Genomic DNA, 24,024 nt, shown 5'->3' with positions numbered 1-24,024 from the left:
AATAATTTTGCAGAAAGAGCACTTGCTACAAGGAGTGTAAGTAAAACACGTGAATTTGTATATTATCAGATTTAGTAATGTATTATATGTTTAAAATCTGAAAAGTAGAAGTAGTGCTGTCTTCAACTGGAGATACATGCCGACTATAAAAGAAAGTTTCTAATAATTTTGTGGGTGCATAATTTGAACCAGTCAATGGAGTCTCCTAAGAACTTCAGAGAAGTTGCTACTAGCAATTTTTTAGGCAAAACTGATCCCACCTGGAGATTAGGAGATGATGTAGATGACCCCATCAGTCCTCCTTGTCCCTGTTTTATGTGATTCTATATTTAGTCACCCCTTGAAACACAAACAAAGATCTGGTTCTAAAGATCTGTGGTGTCCCCTAGGCCTGACAAAAAGGGGCTGAATCAAATTTTGCTGAGAAGTGGTCCTTTTGAAAAATCAGGGAATTAGATGCAGGGAAACGGAATTATTGATCTTGAACAAAGAGCATGGCCTGTTAAAACACTTCTATGACTACTGGAATTCTGAAGTGTTTACCTGGTCAGAGTAAAACTGACCCCTTGTTGTTTAATACATGTAAAAAAATACTAGCCAAAATTCATTAGAATTTGATTCAGAGTTTGAAAACTGTGCTCTTTCAGTGCTTGTTGCCGGGTAGTATTTGTAAACCCTGCAGATCAGACTGTGTTTTAACACTTGTAAAGGCTTCTGTTGATCTCTCTATCATTCAGAGGGATTTCAGTCCTTCCCTGCTCTGAGAAAACTAATTTACATTGGTGAGGTTTTGCCTGAGAAGGGCTGGAATTATTTGTCCAGCTTCTGATGTGAATTACAGGATACCACAGTGTTAAGTACACTTCTGTTGCTTATGCATTATTACATAACACTTCTAAAGAAAAAGAAACCTTTGGCCTTGGGGTAGTAATATAGGAGCCAAAAGTCCAAATTCCTTAATGAAATTATTGCTTCTTCTAATTTTTATAGAGAATGTGATATTAAATTGAATGCATAACATTTTCGTTACTTTATAATCCCAAGCTGATAAAGTAGCTAAAACAAAAACACCACTTTGGAGAATAAGATTTGAGCCCTTAGGAGTTCAGGCTGATTAAGGGTTTGTTTTCAAAGGGAAAGGACTTGAAAATAGTGACTAGATTAAGCTGGTTACACTTTTTCTGGAGTCAAAGCACTTCAGTATTTTACTAAAATATTAAATCAACTGCATGGTTGTCATGTGTTGGTGTGAGCTACAGAACATAAAATGATGGACACATTTCCTTGGTATTCTAGTTGTCCTTCTGGAGCTGCATAAGAATCTCTTCATGACTTTAAGTAGATAATTTCAAAAGGGAAACCAAAGGAAATTTAGCACAGTGTGTGTGGTAGATTTGAGTGACAGGAAGGTAAGAGTGAGCCTGAGAACTGGAGAAGGTCAACTGTTCCAGGAACAACTTAGACCATAAAAGGGAACGATGAGAAACAGAAAATGTAGCAGCTGATGTGGGTGAGCACTTCCTACTCCTGACTTTGAGGATGTAAAGTTTGATTCTGGTAAGGAAAAAGGTAGTGCATACAAGGATTTGAGTAGGGGCATTGTGAACATAACAATATTCATGGAAAAAGTGTTTCTTTCTCCCCTGCACTTAAAAAGACTCTTTTGACCAAAAGTTTGGAAAATGAGATCTTAAACTACTGAGAGCCTCTTGGCCTGGGGCATAATGATCTCAAGCCTATTCAGAATTATCAAAGGCTTTGCTTGTGCACAATTGATGAAAGTCTACAGAAAGTATGTGTTTTCTGTTTTCGTGTATAACATGTATAACACTCTTCTCTGAGAAAGTACCAGCTTGTTCTGGAGCTTTGCTGTGATGAATGATTTGTTTGGAGTTTACTTAGATTGTGGCTGTCTCATAATGCATCAGTTCATTCAGGCACAGGCTTTTAAAAAGAAACTGGTAATGATTAGAGTTGGGCACAAGATGGAGAATTCAGATACAGAGCCAATGCCTGTGTGGAGGGTATTCCAGTCCAGTACTTTGATTCCAAGCTTTTTTTACAAGTCTTTGCTGTCTAATTTATTTCTCTTCCATTTGCTGCTGCTTCTGTCACTTCTTAAAGTGTTCAGCAGGATAAAGATAAAATGTTAATGATTGCTACATCAGTGCCAGGGTAGTTTAAGTACCTTCTAAAGCATGTAATGCAAGGTAGAGAAATCAAGATACTTGCTCCATCTGTGAATTAACAGTGTCTTCTGTTAGTTATTCCATGCTTCCTAGAGTCAGACCTATTTTACCAAAGCATCTTAGAAACAAAAGAAAAGATTTGTGTACTGACCTTTCTAGTACCATGTTTTTATGCAACCAGACACTATACACCGAGATACCTAACGCTGGAGTAATTTTGCTTTTGTGCAGTTAGGTTTTGGTTCAGAATTTTTTGGATGGCTCATGTTTCAATAGCAGTTCAGTCACTGTATATATGAGATCCACATTTGAGTGTGATGACTCCCTGAACATAGCCAAAAACTTTTTGTTCCTATTACTGTGAGCCAACAAATGATGATGCTGAGCAAATGTGTGCAAATTCTTGCACTGATATTTTTTTTTTTCCTTCATTCTGTGACCTGGACTCTTAACAACAAAGTGACTCCATAGTGAGACTATATACTGAAAGTGCAGGAATTTTATTTATAAAGATTGTTTAACTGGGCCATGAAGCAGAATGTCAAACAAAGTCATTGGCACTGAAATTATATCCTTGCTTAATTATCTCTGTTGCCCTCTTCCCCCATGCATTAGTTTTTATCTCTGAAGTAGCTCTCTTCCGACTAAAAGCCTTTTTCAACTGAGTCGCTAATAATTAGATATGACCCTACCAAAGTCAGTGTATGTCATCAGCTGACATTTTGCCATGATTGTTTGATCATTCAGTTTGTATATTACAGGAGTTAGCTATTTGTATTTCATTCCTCCTGTCCACCCCCTCAACTAACAGCCCAGTTGTATACTGATTTTCTAATTTCATAAAGAGGGGAAACTGAAGTCTGTGTGAACCGGAGTGTGATTTGATCTCTTACGGCATTTTTATGCATGGCTTAATGACCTTAGAATCATTACTCTTCCCCTTCATGATGCTGGGGTGACTAAGGGAAGAAAGAGGTAAAGGGTATCCCATGGGCTGAAAAGAGCTAAATAGGCTTATCCTGCGAATATGAAAACCCCATGACTCAATTGTGATGTGAGGAAGAAATCTGGACTGTTATAGGAGTGAGTTAATCCTGTAAATTAGCAAAAGCCAGAAGATCACAATTAGTGAGGATTTGGAGTCTTGGTTTCCTTTCCTGGTCTGTAGCTTAAGGATTTTGTCCACATGTGAGACTAGTTTCTTTTCTGATATAATAGCTGTGCTGATTGCTTGTATCATTGAACAAAAATATAAACTGAGAGAAGTGATGTTTTAACTGTGAGAAAAATGATGTAGAGATGGAATGGAGCGAGGGAGAAGTAAGGAATAAATGGCTAGAGACTCATCTCACTCTGAAATGTGATTCCACACAGCTATCACGTGGAACCATTGTTTTCTTTTCTCTAAAGTGCTCCTGAAATGGTGTCAGAAAGGGAGCATCAACTTCTCTGTTGGGACTGCTCTCTTTAATTCAGTGGATTTGATTTACAGTGTGTAATCCAGAGTGTGAGAACAGTTGTGGTGATTGGAGTAAATGTGGTGTCTCGCGTTCATAGTGGGCTTCACTTCCCTTTTGGGTTGGTGAATGGGGGAACTTTCTTTTTCTATGCTCTTACGGTCTGACCTGACACTGAATAGCCTTTTGGAACTGCTCTTCTTGGCAAATGAAAACAGAAACCTGATTGTCCAGTGTCTTTTGAACTTTGAATGGACCTAGATGTGTCTTATGAAGAATAAGGAAGGATAGCATCTCTGCAGGGGTGAGAAAAAGCCCTTGCAGCTACTGAAAACATCTTTTAGGTCTGAAAACGGCTCTGAGAAGAAATGAAATTGCATTTCACCTTTCACTCCCACCTAATCTCTCAAATTGAATTCAGACGTGCTCCAAGGGTTGAAGGGAAAGGAACAGTAGTGAGCTTTCCTCTTCCATGGGGTTGGTTGTTGCTCATGGTGGTTAATGCTGCTAGCAAATCTCAGCAGAAACATCTGTAGCCCTTCATTGTGTGACTGCACCGGAGTCACCGTCACTTATGTCATTAAGGTGTCTGAGGACTTGGGTTCTATACACCAGGAAAGCCTCAGCTCTCTCTGGTGTCTCTGAACATCAGGTGACCAAGCTGCAACCAGTGCAAGGTTGTATGGATGGGTGTGCAAGTGAAGTGTTTCTATTGTGACAGCTCTTTGAATCAAATACGGCCAAGCTTTACTTCAAAGTGATACTTTTTAAACTGTATATATGTTTATTAAATATCTGGCTAAATTTGTGTACAGGCGTTTGGCTGATGGGAAAGGCAGAAAAAGAATTAAAGGTTGTAACTATGATGAAATCACTTCTGTTTCCCTAACTTCACTGTAGTTGCATGCTTGGTGTCACTGGATAATTGTAAAACACACCTGCAATGTGAATCCTGAAATTTGACACCTTTTACTTTCCAAGAAAGTCGAGACTATTAGTATAAGCAGATTTTAGGCCTAGTTTTGAAAAAAATTTCGGTTTTAAAGCATTTAGAGTGATACATTATTTCCTGTAAGAGAAAGGGAGTTGACAGATAGGGTTTATTATTGATTTCCTTCCTGACAGGTTTTAGGCTGCTGGAGCTAAGCAGTGTTGCTGGATTTAAACACAAATCATAAGCATAATAATTTCTGTGTTTTGTTCTTGTGGATTTTCTCAGTTACTGCAGTGCAACATAGAAGATGGAAATTTAATTCAAGTGCTATTAGAGAAATTGTACAGAACACATCAGAAGAATGTATAGTAATGAGATACTATCAGTGCTTAATTGATCAGACTCTATGATCCCTGAAGACTTTGCATGAAGTTTGTTGCCAGTGTGCAGGATGTAAAAATGGATGTAATGTGATCCTCAGTTGTACCATACAGATTTATTATGGCAGTGATCAGAGACAGGACTGACAGGGAAAACGCACTCAGAAAGCTTTGTCTGCATATGGACCAGCTTCTGTGAAAGTCATTGTGAAAAATCTTGCAACGTTAGGTAGGATTAACTGAGGCTTGATGTACAAGCTTGTGGAGATTTCTGTTCTTTTTTTCTTTGAATTAATGTAAATAAAAAATATCATCATTTGTCCTGGGCAGCAAGTAATATAACCAGATACTATTCAAATGACTTAGGAGAACACCACAGCAAAGGATTCCTGGCCACCAGGCTTCCCTCATAAATTATAAGAGCATCAGAGGGTGTCCTAAAGCTTATCTATTTTACTTTACTTTTAGACGTAAATGCTAAATGAGGGATCAAGTTGTTTTCATGTAGCTAAGTGCTTTGGAGGGAAAAATCTCATTCTCATGTTACTGGCTTTTCATTGTTTTCTCTCCTTAGTCCATCATCACAAAGGTTTTTGTCTGTGTAATCCTAAATGCTGGGATATGCCATTTTCAACTAGGATTTAGTAGTGATGCTTATGATCTCCTGGCTGTTGTCTTGCATTCAGAACCTTTGTAAAGATCCTTTTAAACATTGCCAGATCTCAGCTTACCAGGATTTATTCCTATTTATGTAAAAGTAGGTGAAATGCAGACACTTGGCCTGGGTTAGATGAAGATTTCTGGAAAGGGGCTTGAGATAAGGGTTATGTATGTACAGGTTATGTAGGTTACGAGATTTTTCCAAGCTGAGTGATGTGGGTTCCTCTGCTTCCTTTTCCATTGACTGCTCAATTACTTTAATCACATATTATGCATATTTGCTGCTTCTCCCTGCCACCTCAATTCTTTGTCTCTGAAGCAGGGACAGTCACTACTAGTGCAAGGGGACATTACTTCTGTAGCCTCTAGACATTTTATGATTCAATGAATATGAATAATAAAGTACCTTATTCCTCCTATGTTCTCCAGTAAAGGTGATTTTAAGTGTGCCAGTGGAGGATTATTATGGCTTGGTTTCCTTTTGAGTATGAGAGAGTGGGAGGGCATCTATTAATTATAAGAGCCTAATAGAAATGCTGGAAAACAGCTATTTGCTCCTCAGTATCCCATTCTATCTGCTGGAAAATTTGATATAATTAATTATAAAAAAAACTTTGTTAATAGTATTGGTGCTAGTATTCTTGTGCCAAATTTGAATACACCAAGTACAAATGTCTCTTTATAATTTCTTGAAGTATCTGTAGTAGATGATAACACAGAAAGCCAAAGGACCTATCAGTAGCCAAACTCTAATAGACCAAGAGAATGGTTTGTGCTTAGGTGATTAGAGAATGTGCTTCCGAGACTTTTAAAATGTTGCATGGGCATGAAGTGGGGGAAAAGGAAATTTTACCAAGAAAGATATAATATAAATTCAGCTGAGCTGTATAATATTTTGCAGACTTTAAAGTCCATTTCTGTAAAATGATCAAAAATGCTTGGAGGGAGGTAACAATTTTTTTTTGTGCTGCGTTTTACATAATAAGAAGTGGATATACTGGAAAGTGGAAGGATATGCCTGAGATGGCTGCTATGCAATTTGTAAAGAGTTGAGAAAATAACCTTTTTTCCCTTTTATACTCAGGATAAAAGGGCCATCTTGTCATTTCATATGCTGAGGTTAGATCATTCTGTGCCTGCCTGAAAGAATCAATATCAGAGTGAATTATGAAACAGACACATTTTAGGGGGCCAGAACTATTTGGAAAAATGCTAGTAACAGAAGGGACAGACTAAAAATATCTTGGTGGTTGATAGTTTTTATCTTCAAATACAACTTGAGCTGGAATTTTTATCAGCTGCACAGAGTTCATACACTTTGCCTTTTACAACAAGCTGCTACTGTGCTTTCTGAGAAGAAAAGAAACTTGCAAATAAGGACTTTGCTTTAGAGGGGTTCACTTGAAAGCATGCCCTTGGGAAAGAAAAAGACTGTAGAAGTTTTAAATTGACCTCTGAAGTTTTTAGGTTTTACCATCATTGAAACATATTCTTTCAAAAAGCTCCTGAGTCTAGGATATGTATTTCTTGTTTATCCTGCCTTAATTTCTGCCTTAATAAATGTAGTTCCAGCAAATATTAAAATCCTGTTGTTCTACTAGAATGCTCTGTTTTCAGCAAGGGAACCAAATGTAATGCTGTTCTGCTAGAAAACCGAGCTTTGAAACAATAATTTTTTTTTCCTGGAGTTTTATAATCATCCGTTCCCATTTGATAAGACTGAACCCTGTGTGAATGAAACCCACTGTCTCTAGGGCACACTCTGCAGGGATGGATGTTTTGGAGTTCCAGTCCTCTGGGTTGGTTGCAGGGCTAATCTGCACCTGTTATACATGACTCCTGTTCCTGTGGCCATGGTGAGCATAGCTACTTAGTAGTGGAAAGTATTTGGAGAATTATCCTAGAATTTTTTTGTTTGATGCATAAGTAGTATGGAGAATTTAATGGTTTAATGTATAAATACACTAATTCCACTTCTGATTTTTTGGGCATCCTTGATTTGTTTCTTTATTTGCTCGTGCATATGTTTATGAATATACACACACAAATAGATCTTCCACCTAATTTCCTCTAAGAAAGACTACTCTGCTGCTTTTCCAAAAGAAATTGCTGGTGAAGTTCAAAATAGGTTCTGATCTGAAATCAAGTTCACTCTGCTGGTGATAAGGCATCATCATGCTTTTTCCTTTTAGTGCCTGTATACCATTCTGAAAATGAGTCCACAGAGTGGGAGTGTTACAGCCCCTCTTTAGAATACACAGCAAGCATCAGTTCTAGAAGTGTTGCACGCTTAGTTCTTTCTTACCCTGCATGTGGAGTAGTGTTCTACATTTTTTGAGCTAGTTCATGCCCATCTTGTATTCCCTTTGTCTTAGTGTAAATGTCTGTTTGAGATGACATAGTAAATGCCTACAAAATACCTTGTGAAGGGACAGTGAGACCTTTTTCTTCAGTTATACAGATTGCAGCACTATACTTCCACTGAACTCTAGTCATTGATCGTTCTTTTGACATGTCAGTCCATGATACCTTATTAAAAAATAATACAATTAAGAGTTCCTTTCAAAAAACTGATTTAAAAGTAACTTCTGAAACTTTTACATTGCAAACCCATTAAACAACTTGGAGGGGAAAGATTTGAAACATTTCATGTGCAGATAAAAATTCTCTGAAGATAACAATGAGACATTTATTAGAGTTCAGAATGGATTACTAGAGTTCAGGCATCATTTCAGATGATGCACTGTTTTGTTGTTGTTATACTTGGGCTTCATTAAATGCATTTAATTAAATCTATTGTAGATCTGTTTTATTCCCAAAGCACCACTTAATGTAGTCTTGCTGTTTGCTTATTAAAAATATCAACCCATTGTTCTTCCACTAATTTTAATCACTGTTTATTTTTAAACCCTAGTGAAATGCATTTTGTCAGTTTAGTTTATTGTGTGAACTCCTTGGGGCGGTGACTTTTTGTCTTTTTTTTTGTGTCCTGTGTAGAAGAAACTTTATATTATTTGTCACTGTGTTTAACAGAAAAAAAAAGATAAAGGAAAAAAAGAAAAATAAGTAAAGCAATGCTATTTAAAGTTTATTTAGGCTGACTTCATTGAGAAAGAAATAAATGTAGCTATAAGACTTGAACTGTCAGACAGTAATAAAAATTAGTGAATGTCGGTACCAAAAATTGGGAAATAATAAGCCTATAAGAATACAAAAATTAAGAAAATTAGGAGCTTCTTAGACAATTCGCAAAGTATGAGTCTATTGGAGACTAGTGTAGTACAGAGACAGGAAATAATTTTTAACAAAAACTGGAAGAACATTCTGTGTATGTACTGTGAATAAGTTTTGCTGTGAAAGTATGCACAAAGTATAACTATGAGTAAAGAGTAAATAATTTGCTACATTTACTGTGTGCACTGCATTCCAGAGTTGAATGCATTAGGTAGTAAGATGCATAAGGCTTTGCATATGACTGTCTTCTATTTGTCTTTGACAGCTCTTCTCCTAGACTGGAAATCATACAAGATCATTAAAGCTGTATGGAGTCTACCCTTGGTTTGGTCTGAGTTCTATTTTAGTGGAAAGTAATCCCTGATGAATCAGGTTATCTTATTTCCACTCAAAATTCTCAGGATAGGCTATACTGTTGAAATTTGAAAGAATATCATCTCTTGAGGGGAATGATTGTTTGTTAGTGCTGCAGGTTATGGGTGTTCAATTGTTTCCTCTCCTACCTTTTCAGAAAGAGCTGTAGCACAGTCAGACTAAAGCCTGTGCCCCTTCCTCTCTATAATTAATTTTCCTGAGCTGTGCAATTTTGAGAATACCCATGCCTGTAGTTTATATCTTCTAAATGGATCACTGATTTTTTTTTTAATGCCCTCCAAGAAAAGTAAAGGAGATATATCTCAGCATTATCTAAAAAGATGCATTTAAAGTCACTGGTGAAAAGAAAATATTGTTCTTCATCTGACCTTATTTAGCTGGTCAATGGAGATAGGGATTAGTATTAATTACTCAGTCTGCAAGTGAATGTGCATGAAATTCCAGCTGAGAGTGGACAGTTAGCATGTTTAAAGTTCTCAGTGTACAAGGGCCCTAAGGGGAAACGTGGGAATGTCATCTTTGTACTGTAAAGCTGTCACAGTGAAGATGGATTATGATGGTTCCTGCAAACCAAAATGCAAATTGCATATACTGGGGAAAGATCATTGTGTGCATTTGAATTAAATGGTAGGTCAGCTTCAGATAATGAATATAGTGTTGAGTTAGAGCCTCAAAAACTGTGCTCAGCTTGGGTCCCTTCAAGGCTTGCAAATCAAACAAAGCCAGCTGCAACAAATAATTTGGACGGACAACATGATAGAAGTTGTAGCAAATAGGAAGAGACAAAAACATGATTTGCTTGGAAAATAGAATTAATCTAGGAGCATATGTAAAAAGCTGAGGCAGTTTGGTGTGGTGTATGAAAGATCCATCCCATTCAGCAGAGTACCCTAGCAAGTGTGTGGTCTGGTGGTCACAATTTGATCCTTTGTGCCACTGAAAGAGAACTACAACAGAGAGAGGCCCACTTAGTAACAATTTACAATATGCACCAGCAGTGGTTAATTTGTTTAGTTGAGGATGTGCTCCTCCTCTTTTTTGCTTTCATTAGCTGAGAGGGCTGTAAATCTAGAGCAAACAGAAGACAGTGTAGCATAACTGAACACCTTCTTGGCCTATGGAATTCACCCCAGGAAGCGGCCTCCAAGTCAAATGCTTATAGCTGAGTGATTTTTATGACTGTTAATAACAGCTGTAGCTATGCAAACTAAGGTTGTAGGGCAACCAATTGTATGACTGAAGGCATTCACCTTCAGGGTAGGAAGGAACTGTTTCTGTCCAGCTCTGCCCTCATTTGCAGGCTCTTCTGGCACCTTTGGAATTCTTCGCATGTATTGCTGTGAAAAATTAGGATTCCTGCTATGGTTTTAAAATTATTTTTTGACAGCAACACATTTTTATTATTAATATGAAAGTAAGACATGCTCATGTATTGTGACAGAGATTAGAAAGACCAACCTTGTCAGCTTTATAGAGGTCACTCCTGGTGCATAACTTCTGCAAGGGACTATTTATATAGGGACAGAAAAGAGGAAGGTAGCTACACAAAGCCAAAGGGCAGTGCAGTTTAGCATGACTGTTACATTGTGAGGTGGTGGCTTAAGTTTGTGGAATTCACTGCAAAGGTAGAAGTCTTCAGCATGGAAGTTGAGGCTAAATGTTGGTTCTCTGTGGGAAAAGAACGTGATACTGTTATGCTTTTTGACTTGAGATGTTGATTGCTGTCAAGGTCTTGTATTTGCATTGAAAAGCAGCTTCTGAAGAGTGTTGGCTTCTGAAGTGTGTATCAACATCTGCTTGTAGGAATGAAATAAGAGGGATTCCTAGGCAAGTGCAAGGCTCACAGTTCTGAGGCTTTTCTAGCTGGAATTTAGGCCCCTAAAAGTGCCTTTCTTGCAACACCACTCTGTTGGTATTTCTCATGTTTCCACTTCTGCACATCTTCAGTGCATTTTTGGAGGTTACACCACCATATGTTCAAACGGGCTCAGTGGGGCTAAATGTAAATGCAAGGGATTGGCTATTACTTGGTCCAAAAATCTTAAAAAGAACAATTTACCTCATTTCTGAAAAAGAAAGCATCTTTTCTATTTCCTCTATTTGGGCTTGACTCCCCAGGAAGCATTTAGAACTGCAAAGCCCAAAATATTCAAGCTTAGAATATTTAATGAGTTGAGAAAGATTTTCACTCTCTCAACTTAAATTTCCCAGGCTTCTTTATTGCTACTTCCAAAATATTCCTGGCTTCTAAATGACTCTTCTCTCCTAGAAGCTCTTTTGTATTTGTTCAAAAGTTCATGCCTCATTCAAGGTTCAAGTCCTCTGGTTTCTCCCTTTATAAAGGTACACTACTGATAGTCTTATGATCTAACACACAGAGAAAACAATTTGTATTGTTGTAGTATCTACCTGCACTAATTAAACCTGTGGCAGCAGTTCATAGAAAAGCTGATATCCATGATTTCTTTCTGATGGGGACGTCACTGGAATGGTAATAGTTTCCAAATAGATTCAAGGCATTTTCTAGATTCCTGGGGATCAAACCTGTGCACCCTTCCATGGGTAGCTTGGTAAGACACCCATCAGATATGTACTGATCTTATCCCCCCGAAAGGTCTGATATTGAAGTGATTATGTGTGTGGACTGAATTTGCACTGTGCCACATTGTTATGTAGTAATCATTGCAGGAATCTCTAAACCTGTCAGATTTTTTTTTCATACTGTAAATGTAGTAGTTCTCTCTCCTCATATATTCATGGTGGAATTTGACCATACATGTTTTAAATAAAAGCTAATGATCTGGTTCATAGATTTGTGTGGAGAAACTAATTGTAGTTTCTATTCCTTACTCTCTTGCTAGCTAGGGAAAGAAGTTCCTTTTGGGTCAATAATGCCATTTAAGTTAAGCCCACATGCTGACACACTCTCGTAGCTTCTAGAGCTGTTCTTGTCAACTGACAAGGGAAAGGTCAGTGGCTCACAGATTGTTGTTTGTGATAGGGAAACAGCTACAGTAAGATTTGAACTTCTTGTGATGTCTTGACATTGCTGGCAGTTAGTAACTGATCAGAGAAATGGAAGTTTGTTTTCATAACAAATACATTATTCCTGCCCACAGTGAACCAGAGAGACTTGTGCCTCGGCTTCAAAAGTGCAGTCACTTCACGGAGCTGCTGCCCTGTGTGTACACGTGTACAGACAGAAGTCAGACATGCTCATCTTTTGTAGTCTGCATACATTCTTCATTGCTGTGCTAGTTATTTTAGCACAATTAGCTTGGCTGCTGAGGACTCAAAAGGTAGCTGATACAACAAGGGATTACAGTGCAAATGCTGAATCTGGATGTATGAAATCAACTTTAACTGAGTCACACAAAAGAAAGGCCTTTTCTCTTGTAAAATGTTACTAATCTGATAGCAAACAAGTCATAGTAGCAAAAGATCCGATTATTTCCAGCTGCACAGCTTTATAATGCAACAAGACATACAGGTAATTAGGAGAATTAACAACTTCATAAAAACAGATTTAAAAAAAAAACTTCTGAAAGCTAGAGGCAGCCTCAGCTTTCCCACAGATTGCTGTGTTATTGTCATCTTCTTGACAAGAAAGGAAGCAATTTTATTGTGTTGCTGCACAGTGTCTTTTTTCATTGTTAAAATGCTTAGAGACACAAAATTGAGAACAGAACGTCTCTTTGCTAGCTGATGTTCCTACTTTTCATTTGCACAGTCAGTGTGGGAATATGCCAACTGGGAAATCTTAACATTGCTGTTCTGTCATCAGAGCCTCGGCTGGTGGAGCTTTGTGAACGAGAGGTGTATGTGGGCCTAGCTGGTGGTGCTTTATTGCTCTGCTCACAAGGGATGGTTCACAACCCTGCAGGGGTCTGCCTGTGGGCAGTCTGCTTTTCTGAGGGACCTGTGGCATGGGAAGGGCAAACAGATTTGTGCACCAGGATGGCTATCCAGCCTGTAGCTTCCTTGGAGAGGAATAGGAAAGGCTGTCATAACCCTGAGGGGACATCAGAAAACATTGAAGGTGTTCAGAAAGGTAGTTCTGATAGCTATTGCAGTTTTGTAATAAGATAGAGGCCTTACCTTTCAGAAAACAGTTTGACAGTTAAGTAGTAGCCAGTAGACAAAATTTGCAATCACTCAGACTAAAGGAACACTGCAGACTAGAATCTTCAACTTCTCTAGAAGGGTTGAGTTACCTCAAGGTTAGAATGCTTCAGATCATGAAATTTCTCCTCCTCTAATATTTTTTTCTTCTGTTTACTTTTCTGCTTATTAGAGCAGATTTCCTGTTTTATAATAAAGCTTTCATTGTTGCTAATGCAATTCTCATTTGATAGTGTTTCTGAGGGGTGTGTGCTCAAGAAGTAGCTCACAGACTTTTTGGGTATTACTGTTTCACTGTATGGTTTTGATTTTGCTTGTTTTGCTTTGCTTTTCATTTAAAAAGCTAGGGCAAGAGGGTGCACATAGTGACTGAGTGAGAGTGCTCTTCCTCTTGAGGAAGTTGTAGACTGTGATGATGTGTCCCCTCAGTCTTCTCTTCTCCAAGCTGAACAGACCAAGCTCAGCTACTCCTCATACGGCTTCCCCCCAAGGCCCCTCACCATCTTCCTTGATCTCGTTTGGACACTCTCTAAGAGCTTAATATCTTTCTATGTTATTGTGCCCAAAACTGCACACAATTTTCAAGGGAAGGCTGACCCTCAGGTCCGTTTCCACGCCCCTGCTTTCCAGCATCTCATTCCCCAGTCTGGACGTACATCCAGGGTTGCCACATCCCAGGTGCAGAATCTGTCACTTCCCCATGTTGAACTTCACGATTGGTGGTTGCCTCTCTCTTTGCAGGGCTTTTCTGACTTTAGGGGACCCAAAATCTCCTCCCAGTTTAGTATCTCCAGCAAATGTACTTATTATTCCTTTGAGTCCTGAGTCCAAGTTGTTTATGAAGATGTTAAAGACAACTGGCCCTAAAATGGAGCCCTGTAGAACCTGACTAGTGACAGGTCACCAGCCTGATGTTACCCCATTAACTATTCCCCTTGTGTCTGACCCAAGAGCCAGGTGCTCACCCATGATGTGTTTATCCAGCTGTGTGCTGGACACTTTGTCCAGAAGGATTCTGTGAGAGACAGTATCAAAAGCTTTACTAAAATCCAAAAAGATTACATCGACTGGCTTCCTTTGATCAGCCAGGGGGGTTACCTTGTCAAAAAGGAAATTCAGTTTGACAAGCAGGATTTTCCTCTCACAGAGCCATGCTGGCTGTGACCAATGACTGTGTTGTCCTTCAGGTGTTTTTCAGTAACTCCCATTATAATCTTCTTTGTGATTTTACCAGGCACTGAAGTGAGACTGACAGGCTTGTAGTTACCAAGGTCATTCCTCTTATCCTTCTTGAAAATTAGGACAGTGTTTGCCAGTTTTCAGTCAATCGGGACTTTGATTTCCAAGATTCATTTCCGAAAATCATTGTGAGAGGTCTCACAATGACATCACCCTGCTCTTTGAATAGTACTCTTGGATGAATCCCATCAGGCTCCATACACTTATAGGGATCCAGATTGAAAAAACCCCTCTCTTTTGTACGTCAGAATTCTTAGGAGTAAGAGTTGGAAGAAAATGTCTTACAGTAGAGAACTCCACTATTATTTGAATGTCCAGTTAGCCTCTAAGTAGCTGATCTTGAGACACTGTCATTTGTGGCAAAGTATTTAATTTAATGGGCTTTTGAGTGTGACATGGAACTAAGTATATCATAGCAGCTTTGATGGGAGGATATACCCATGCGTGCGAAAATTTGGATTTCACCTGTGCTGAGGAGTGCACATCTGTGTAATAACAACAACAACAACAACAACAATATCTGTTTTATAAAGGGATACGGGAGGGAGCTGCAACAGTCAAAGGTCATCTTTCTTTTGGACAGCAGGAAGCTGAAGGTTGCAATTAAGCTCTACATGCTGTCATGGTAATTAAGTTATGTTTAAATAGAAGTAGTTTATACTAAATACATTTTGACTCTTTCCTGTTAAATACAAAGCACGATCAGCATTTTTGCCATGCCAGTGATTCTGCCTTTGAAAAACCTCACTCTTTGTAAGATACATTGTTTTGTGTTTAGACACAATTTATGCCATTACAGTAGCCCATTCTGCTAGAAATATTTCAGATTTTGTGTGCAAATTTGCTTCAAGTAGGAGCAGAGCATGCCTGAAGATCCTCCCTAGAGCTTCAATATTCACAACTAATAGCAAGTTGCCTTTACTAAGCAGCATTCTGTATGTCTACCTTCAAGAAGGAGTCTGAACACAGCAGACTTTATGCATGTCCTTTTTCAGCCCCTTGCTCACTGAACACATTCTTTTGACAAGGAAAGGACTATGAAGATCTGATGTCTTGCTCTTGTTTGCACAGAGACTGTGTCAGCAGTTGCAGTGATCTCTAGCTATACAGCAGCTTAGTATTTTAATATGAGAGACAAAGGTCATAGTCAAATGGCAAGATGCTATATAAGATTATGCCAATGCCCTTAACTACAGGAACTTGCTACTGTTTCCAAATTATTTTCCCTAAAGGTGGATTTTGTCCCGAATAATTCCTTAAATGTTTCCTCTGTTGTAGAGGGTGATTTTTGAGAGATGAAGAGTACATCCTTGGTATTCCATGGTGTATTAAAAGATGACCGATTTAGCAAATCACCATCACTTTCAAGTTACTCTGATTGAATGGTGTAATTGTTCCTTTTTACCTTGTAAAGGCTACTTTAATTATTTGATAGTTGTGTGGGCAGCACAATATTCCTCTTTTCCTCTACATCTTCATCCTTAAAATCCCTCTTCAGTTTACTGGTAGTTCAGTAAATCCTCTACCAGATTTACCTCAAAGTATTTGTAGTTGTATTTAACAATGATATTTGAAATTGACCCTTTATTATTTTCCTTTCCTTTTTTCATGTTAATCTCTCCCAACAAGATGCTAAAATGATGAAAATGAAATATAGTAAATGTCAAATTATCCACCCTTTTAGTTTTTGGTACTGTGAATCCCAGCTGTTACTTGTGCTTTAAATGTTACTGAACATAAATTTATGCTGCAGTTTTTTATTACCTCACAGAGCTTAGTGCAGAACTTCCATGTTAGGCAGAAGTGATGAACAATATTACCAAGGGAGTTCAGAGAAAATAGCCAGACTGTAGGAAGGGAGCCTACTTCTTACTGATAAATTTCCATGTTGAGGGAAACCTTCTCCAGGTGAGGTAGAACTCCAATATTTCCTTCATTAACGTCCCTTCTGAAGAGGCTAAGAAGAATCAGTTCCTGCTCTGATTGTTTTCTGATGCTGCTTCCTATAGGCAAGTTGCTGTAATTTCACTGACAGTTTTAGCAGCTGGGAAGGTGGTATCTTACTGAAGACCTCAGATTTTTGTCTCATTCTATAATTCAGTACACCGTCACATCAGAGAACGAACACTTAAACACTAAAGAAAGTTGAAGAATTCTTTCAGTTTTCAAAATTAGTTTGTAAATTAGAGTCTTGCCTCAACCTTTAAGAATTAATAGGTAAAACCAATATAAAACAGGGTTGCTTGGTTCTCGGGAAAGTTTTCTGTGTGTATGTCAGAAGAAAGACAGGTGAATAATGTACTGTAAGTTGTATCTCCCAGTGCTTGTTTCGTCACTCCCATAGACCAGAAACCAGGCTTCTTGAGCCAAACAGGAAGAATAACTTTATCTTGTTATGACTGAGAGTAAACTGAAGAGCCAAAAGGAGCTGGACAGATGGTAAAAAATTAATATCTTAGAAGAGCCAGAATACCTGATTGTGTGTAATGGAAAACTTGGTATTTAGCTGTTCAGCTTGTGTTATAAACAGATTTATAAGAATTTATGATTTTCTGGTGTGCTAAAGCTTTGAGAGATCTATCTTTTAATGTTTCCCTCAACTCATCTTTAGAAGGGGAGTCTTTAAGAAGAGCCTTTTTCTTGGTTAATGTAGACATTTGCTGTCTAAAATAACCCAGGAAGTAATTTCATCAGTATTTATTGGGCAGAAAATTCAGTGCTGCTCTGAATAAAGAGTGGATTGCCAAAGAAGCCATTCATGAGTGTATGTGCATTTATGAAAGAGAGCTTTCTACCTTCACTTTCTTCTTGCTGGTGAGCTTCTCTCCTGAGGTTAGGAACTCTGGACACTGAGAATTGCTTTATAGAGAATTTAAATTTTTGAATTGAGCTTTAAACATGAATATATTTCACACATTTCTGTGCATCCAGTTAATTCATCAGTTACTGATGTTAACTAGATATTGGGGATATTCCTCATTGCTTTGCTACCTCCAGAGCAATGGAAGTTTCACATCTTTCAGAAATACTAACTTCCATTTGTACAGTAGTTTCAGTTGGGAGTCCTCAGTTAGGAGCTTTAGAAACCACTAATGAGCCTGGCTGTAAAATGCCCTTATGTAAATATAATTAACCTCATACTGCATGATGGCAAGTCTTATGCACAGAGAGACTCTGTAATTGGAATAGGAAGGGAATCTAGCCTGGCTGACACCTGTGGTTTAACTGTAGAACCATCTTTTTCCTATGAAGTAGGGAATTTAAATCATGATTTATCTCCAACTCTTGCTGTATACTGTCAGCAACCAGAGAAAGGGGAAGTTAATGGATGCCTTGCATTTATGAGACAGGAGAAAAAAATAGAGCCTTGGGAGGGATATCTGTCTTGTCCCACATGCACTTAGAAGGTTTTTATTGAGGCATGAAAGGTTGCGTTGTTTCATTCTTTGTCTTTTTGTTCCTTTTCCAGGCACTGATGTGCTGCCAGCAATTCTGTGAAGGAATTTCTCCTATTAAGTGATCTTAAACCTCTTGTATGTGCTATGTGGGTACTCACAGAAGAGAAGGGAAAGAAAATTTAAGAATCAGGTCTTTTCCCCCTTAAATACTGAAATAGCATCTAGTAAGAGAGATGGTGACACTAAAGAGGCAGATTTACGTGAACCGTACTTGCCAGACATATATTAGTGTGGAAAAAGGGAAAGGTAAAAAAGAAAAAGTGAGTTTGTTAATGCCAAAGTGCAATTTTCAACTAAGTCTTTGGCACTGGGACAGGGAAAACCAAATTCTCTAAGAACTTTGGAAATGTCTGTTCTATGAGTGTTTTTCCTTAAATACTTTATATATTTTGGGTGATTTACTTGGGTTTGTATATGCGTGAACTTCAGTGAGTAATGTCAGAAGATAAATGGATGATTTGCTATTGTGACTGGAGGACAGAACAAATGAGATGGTAAGATTACCTCCAAAGCCCGCTCTTCAGTTTGGTTTAACAGTTTGAATGATTTCTACACTCTTCAATCTATGAAGGAAAAGAAAGTAATGCAAAATAACTGAGTTAAAGTCATTGGTCTCTGGATATATGAATTGTCTGGATTTCTTTCTGCCCCCCTGCTTTATGTATTGAAGTCTGGGAATAAATGAGGATTTATTAGTCAAATATTGTGGGCACACATGTAGTGAGGTACTCAGTCTGTGGACTGACACACTTGTACAAATTTGTGCAGTATGAACAATACTCTGAAAACTACTGGATGCCAACAAGGTTCACAGCCTGGCCCATTGTTTGGAGTAGCACCATCTTTACCTTTCATCCCCACTGGCTGCACAACCAAAGGGATATAAGGCAAAGACAGCAACAGAGTGACTTGAACTTGTTTGGACAAAAGTTGTTCTGTTAGAGGCTATGGGTGTTGCAATATCACAAGATATATCTGTGAGCTTTTACCTTTGTAACACCAAGTGGTGTTGCAGGCTTCCCAGTTTAGGAGTTGGAGAATGTTTGAAATTCAAGAAAATATTTCAGCTTTCATTTCCCCTCGAGACATTTCACTGCTGAAAAAATCCCACATTGGAAGGAAGTAATAAAGTACTAAAACTGGAGATATTCCTACATTAGGAAATCCTGGACTGTGGCTTAAGACAGATTTTATTTTATCTTGATTTTTCTATGTCTTGTGTTAGAGAAAACAAAGTATGTTCCCATTTTAGTATCTCTATAATACACTGTTGACTATGAAGTGTCCCTGCTGAGGAAAAGAGTAAATCAAAGGAGCTCAAGGCCAGACAGTATGTACATGTAGAGTTTAGTTCTGAGCGACTTCATGCTGAGAAACAGATTTTTTTATTTGTCCAGGAAGTATGCCAGCATCTGTAAGGAAACCAGGCAGTGGTGCTGGACCCTCAGGATCAAGAAGGTGTTTAAGTAGTCCAACACACTGCATTGTGAGTGTCCATCCAGGGCTCCTCTAGGAGGTCTCTCAGGAATGCTGCTTTTCACAGCTGGTACATCAATGTCAAGAAGTAGCTTCCTGTGTTCTGCAACAAAGCAAGTGGTGTGAATGAACAGGAAGAAGAGCTGCTGCCTGTCCAGCAGGCTCTGGTGGTCAGTACCATACAGATGTTTCACAGCTTGCAGTTTGAGCAGTTGACATCCCCTGTAGTACTTGGACTGTTGTGTAGGAGACACAACAAAATAGCAGCAGTACTGAAAACCCTACTTTTATGTAGAAACAACCCCATTCTGCATCATGCAATTACTAAAAGAAGTATTATTTATCTCTTTTCTCTCAGTTCTATGGATAGCATGAACCTTCACAAATACAGCATTTGTAAATATGTTTGATTATTTCCAGCTTCTTCTTCAGTCTCTTTGCATTTCACTGTAAGAAAATGTGACCTAAATAACAGGCTTTATAAGATCTTCATCCCCATTTATTAAAAAAGCATTAACATTCCACTGGATGACTAAGATTCATTTCTCTCTAAGTACATAGGTGAGGAGCAGTGGTTTATATTTATAACTTTGTAAAACAATCTCATGTTTCTTTGGTAAGGGATTACTTTGGAGTGCTTGTGTATAAGAACTAATTATCCAATAAACTCAGGAACTAAGCATCTAAACAGATTCTGAGGAAGCTTGAGAGTAATACGTACAGGCAGTGTGAACAATCAGCTTGAAGCATTTTATTGCTCTGTGCTGTTCACATTAGTAGGACTTGTGGATGTGGACATAGATCACCTCAAAGTCTCTCTAATTGCAGAAACCATGTAACAAACATGACACGGGCTTTTACGCCCATGTCACCTTCTATGTTTTCTAGTTGTTCCAAATACCAATATACACTAATCCTTTCCTGTTTTGCAGTCTGCTCAAATGCCTCTCAAGCCTCACCATCTTAAAACTTCAGGGGATCTGCTGACACCAATAGAAATGTACTGCACTGTCTGTGGAAATTCATGTTTGGAGTTGTAAACATTTATTTGGCAGAACAGGGAGAGGTCATGATTGCAGTTGAGATAAATCCACTCATCAATTTCTTAACTGCTGTTCAGTTGCCATGGGAGTAGCATTTCCTAGTGACACTGTCAACAATGGTAATTAATTAATGATAATCCGTTCTGATTTCAGATATATGAGTTGGATGAACTAAGATGAGGTTAGGTTTATATGTACACTCTGCTCTGAAGAGCAGGCTTTTAAAATCTGTCTGCTTAGAACTTGATGAATTTGGTTTCGGGATAATTTGAGGGGACAGGGTAGAATCTTGTACTAGTTAATTGCAAATATAAATAGCTGAGTTAGGAGAAATTATGCAATATTTAAGGAATCATTGTTTAGTGAATTCAAGTGTGTTGGATGCCTCAAATGGACATACATAGGGTAGCAGAACACTGAAAAACTGTCTGCCTGCACACTGGAAATGTGGAGGTATCCTGGCAGACAGCCTAAATTCCTGCATTCTATCAGTAGTATGAGATGAATTAAGTCCAGGATTTCAACTATAGTCTTCCAAGAGCACTTCTCCAGTGTAGTGAATCCTGTAAATTAGAAGGGCTCAGCATGGGATTACCATGATGGGGCCACTTTCAGCAGTTTTACTGGTTCCTCCTGAAAATAAACTGGCTGCTTTAGCATTTATGTTCTTGAAGTATTACAGTTGATTGGTCTAAAAGTATGCAATTAAGGATAAACGCTTAGATTATCTTCTTAGCTGTAGTAGAATGGATAGCAATTCTCCATGAGAGAAAGAGAAGTTGTGTGATAGTTGGTCTAAAAACTGTTACCATATCACATCTTTTTCCCTTCCCAAACATAAATCTGTTCTTCAGCTTTGCTTTTAATAACTGAAGTGTTTAACAGCTGAAATAAAGCAAGTCTGAGTGGAAGAAGAACTACAGGATTATTTCAAGTACTTTTCTTGACATGCCTCACAAAATGTTCTGTTGTTATTGTGGAGAAAAGGAGAGGCATAGAAACAGAAATTGAACTGGTCAGAGATGGCCTCTTGCAAACTTTTTGCAGGGAGAAGGAAGTTATGCCTTGGATGATTGCTAGAGATAATTTGAGAGAGCTCTTTTAAGGCATATGTTGCAATTTTGTGACACACATTGGTGAACAAAAGCTAGTTGTCATTGAAACAAGGGAAAGAGGAAAGGGAATTTTTTAGGAATTGCATGAAGTACAGTAGATGACATTACATCGTTGTAAATTCATGCAGAAGAAATCAGGAAATTGAAATCAAAGTTTTGAGGAGGTGCTTCAGTAAAAGCTGAGCCAGGTTTCTCTGAAGTCAAAGGATATTTCAATTGGCTTGAGGAGAGCTGGGTCAGGTCAGTTTAAACTCTGGTTCTTTTTCAGACAATGAAAAGCTGAGATGAGCTTCCTAACAGGGAAAAAAATGGTAAATGGGCCATCAGAAGAATGAAGTCATGAGATGTTTAAAATCTTTTAATAAAGCCAATGAAAGTGAGTAGTAATGATCCCAGTTCTCCAGAGAGATGATAAATTGTCTAAGATCCCAAGGGACTTCTTCCTATGCTGTGTGTTGGGTTTGCTGGAGAAAGATCAACAAAAATACTTCATACACTAATGCTGTGTTATTTTACAGAGGTCTGAAGTAAAATATAAATATCTTGCACATAGCACGTAGCTAAGCTGTCTCTCTTGTACTATGAGGTAAAACCAAGCAAGGATTATGGTTTGCTCTTTCTTTTCTGTATGGATGGAAAACTACTGATATTATTGTCATTTATTGATGGGATAAATTTATCCTATTAGTTTTAATGCAGACAAGGTTAGAGCTGAGCTAAAGTACTGTAGATTAGCATGAAAGAAGCAACAAGCTTGTTCACAGAGCAGCAAAAGGTAGTGAATGAAATACCTCTCTTACTCCATCTGCAATCTGGAGGCACTTCTGGATTGGGAGGGGTCAGCTAGTGAGCTTTAGCTAATGACACTTCTGGTTTTTTTTTTTGTTTTCAGATATCTCAGCTTATGACAGAGACTAGTCGAGAGGGCCTGACTGAAGCAGCATTGAACCGCTACAATGCAGATAAACCCTCCCTGTACAGCTTCCCTGCTTCCCAGAGCACGTATGTTGCCAGTGAAGTATCCACGGGCACCTCAGTGGCAGCATCATTTTTTGCCAGGTAAGAGAGATTTCTCAGGTTTTCCTTCTCTGGAAACATAATTTCTTTCAAAGGAGGTGAGTCTGTAGCGAAGAAGGGGGATTGACAGACTACAGCATGCGTGTCAAAAACGTGGCTGTAGATACAGACCTATCGCAGACTGTCAGGAATGACCATGAAAATATTGTTCAATCCACCTGTATGCATTTATCTGTAAAATGGGGGTAGTACTTCTACCCTCTTCTGTAAAACACCTCTTTAATGCTTGATTTGGGGTATAATGGGATTGTGCTTCCAGAATAATGTTTTACTGACATTTTTAGAGGGGTGCATCCCTGAATGAGAAGGGCCCATCCAAGCAAGTTTTTGAGATAGGCAATTAATTATAGACCTAACTGGAGGTGTGTGGTTCTATTTGGTAGTGATCTTCAGACTTTATTGAATTTTACTTCCATCTAGGGAAATTATCAAGATTCCCAGGCTTAATTTTCAAGCTGAAAAATTAAGGTTTCTGATTTCAGCTCCTGTCCCTGTCATGTCATTAAATTGACCTGAGGGTCTAAATTCAGCCTTGGAACAGCCTTTTGGTTGAATATTCAGACAATGTTAAAAAAAAATATTGAGGTAAAATTTCATAAAAAAAGTCTTACAACTATCTTTATTAGTTTGTTAGTAAAAACGTTTTGTTAAATGGTCATAGCAGCTAATAAGTGAAATATCAATTTTCACCAATGGAAATATTTTTTTGTGCAGAAATACACTCTTTGCAGAACATAATCTCGTTAGCCCAGTTGAATCCTTATGTAACAAAAGACGTTGAAATAATCCTTGTCTTTTAATGCTTTTTATTAATTAAGAGATTGACTTGGGAAGAGTTGTGAAAGCAATGAAATAACAAGAGAATAAGCTATTATTATAGCACTTGCAAACCAATCCAGTGAGAGATCTTGATTTCAAAATGTGGAGTGAACTTTGAGTGAATGCCTCAAGCATTTTCAGATTAGCTTCCTTCCCTCGAGAGAGCCAAATTATTAGTAATTCCATATGATTCTATTTTATTTTAAAGGTAAATGGAAAATTTATAAAGTTGTTTGACTCCATAAATCTGGAAAGAATATTTTCCTCTCCTATTTTTCCTCGGCAACATGAGGGTAACATATGTTCAATCAGTGTCACACAGCAAGGGAGTCATGTAAAAGGATTAAGAGTAGAGTTTTAGAAGATCCAGTTTGGGACAGCTCTGAAATTCTTTTCTTTACAGATGTGATGCTGCAATAGCATATGTGAATGGTGACAGTGGTCTG

The 24,024-nt window shown here is 38.2% G+C and overlaps 1 protein-coding gene across 2 annotated transcripts in view; it reads left to right on the top strand.

Moving 5' to 3' along the window:
• Window positions 1-24,024, top strand: part of KIF26B (kinesin family member 26B) — a 283,959-nt gene that overhangs the window by 90,038 nt on the left and 169,897 nt on the right. For both annotated transcript variants that reach the window (XM_050315249.1, XM_050315250.1), the window contains one exon: window positions 22,575-22,741. In XM_050315249.1, coding sequence (XP_050171206.1) covers window positions 22,575-22,741 — 167 coding nt within the window. The remainder of the gene's footprint in view (window positions 1-22,574; window positions 22,742-24,024) is intronic.

The sequence above is a fragment of the Myiozetetes cayanensis genome, unplaced genomic scaffold (genome assembly GCF_022539395.1).
Source record: "Myiozetetes cayanensis isolate MyiCay16 unplaced genomic scaffold, myiCay2020 scf2-11, whole genome shotgun sequence".
Classification (NCBI taxonomy): domain Eukaryota; kingdom Metazoa; phylum Chordata; class Aves; order Passeriformes; family Tyrannidae; genus Myiozetetes; species Myiozetetes cayanensis.
Note: the sequence above shows the minus strand (reverse complement) of the source record. Positions and strands in the feature narration are given on the sequence as shown.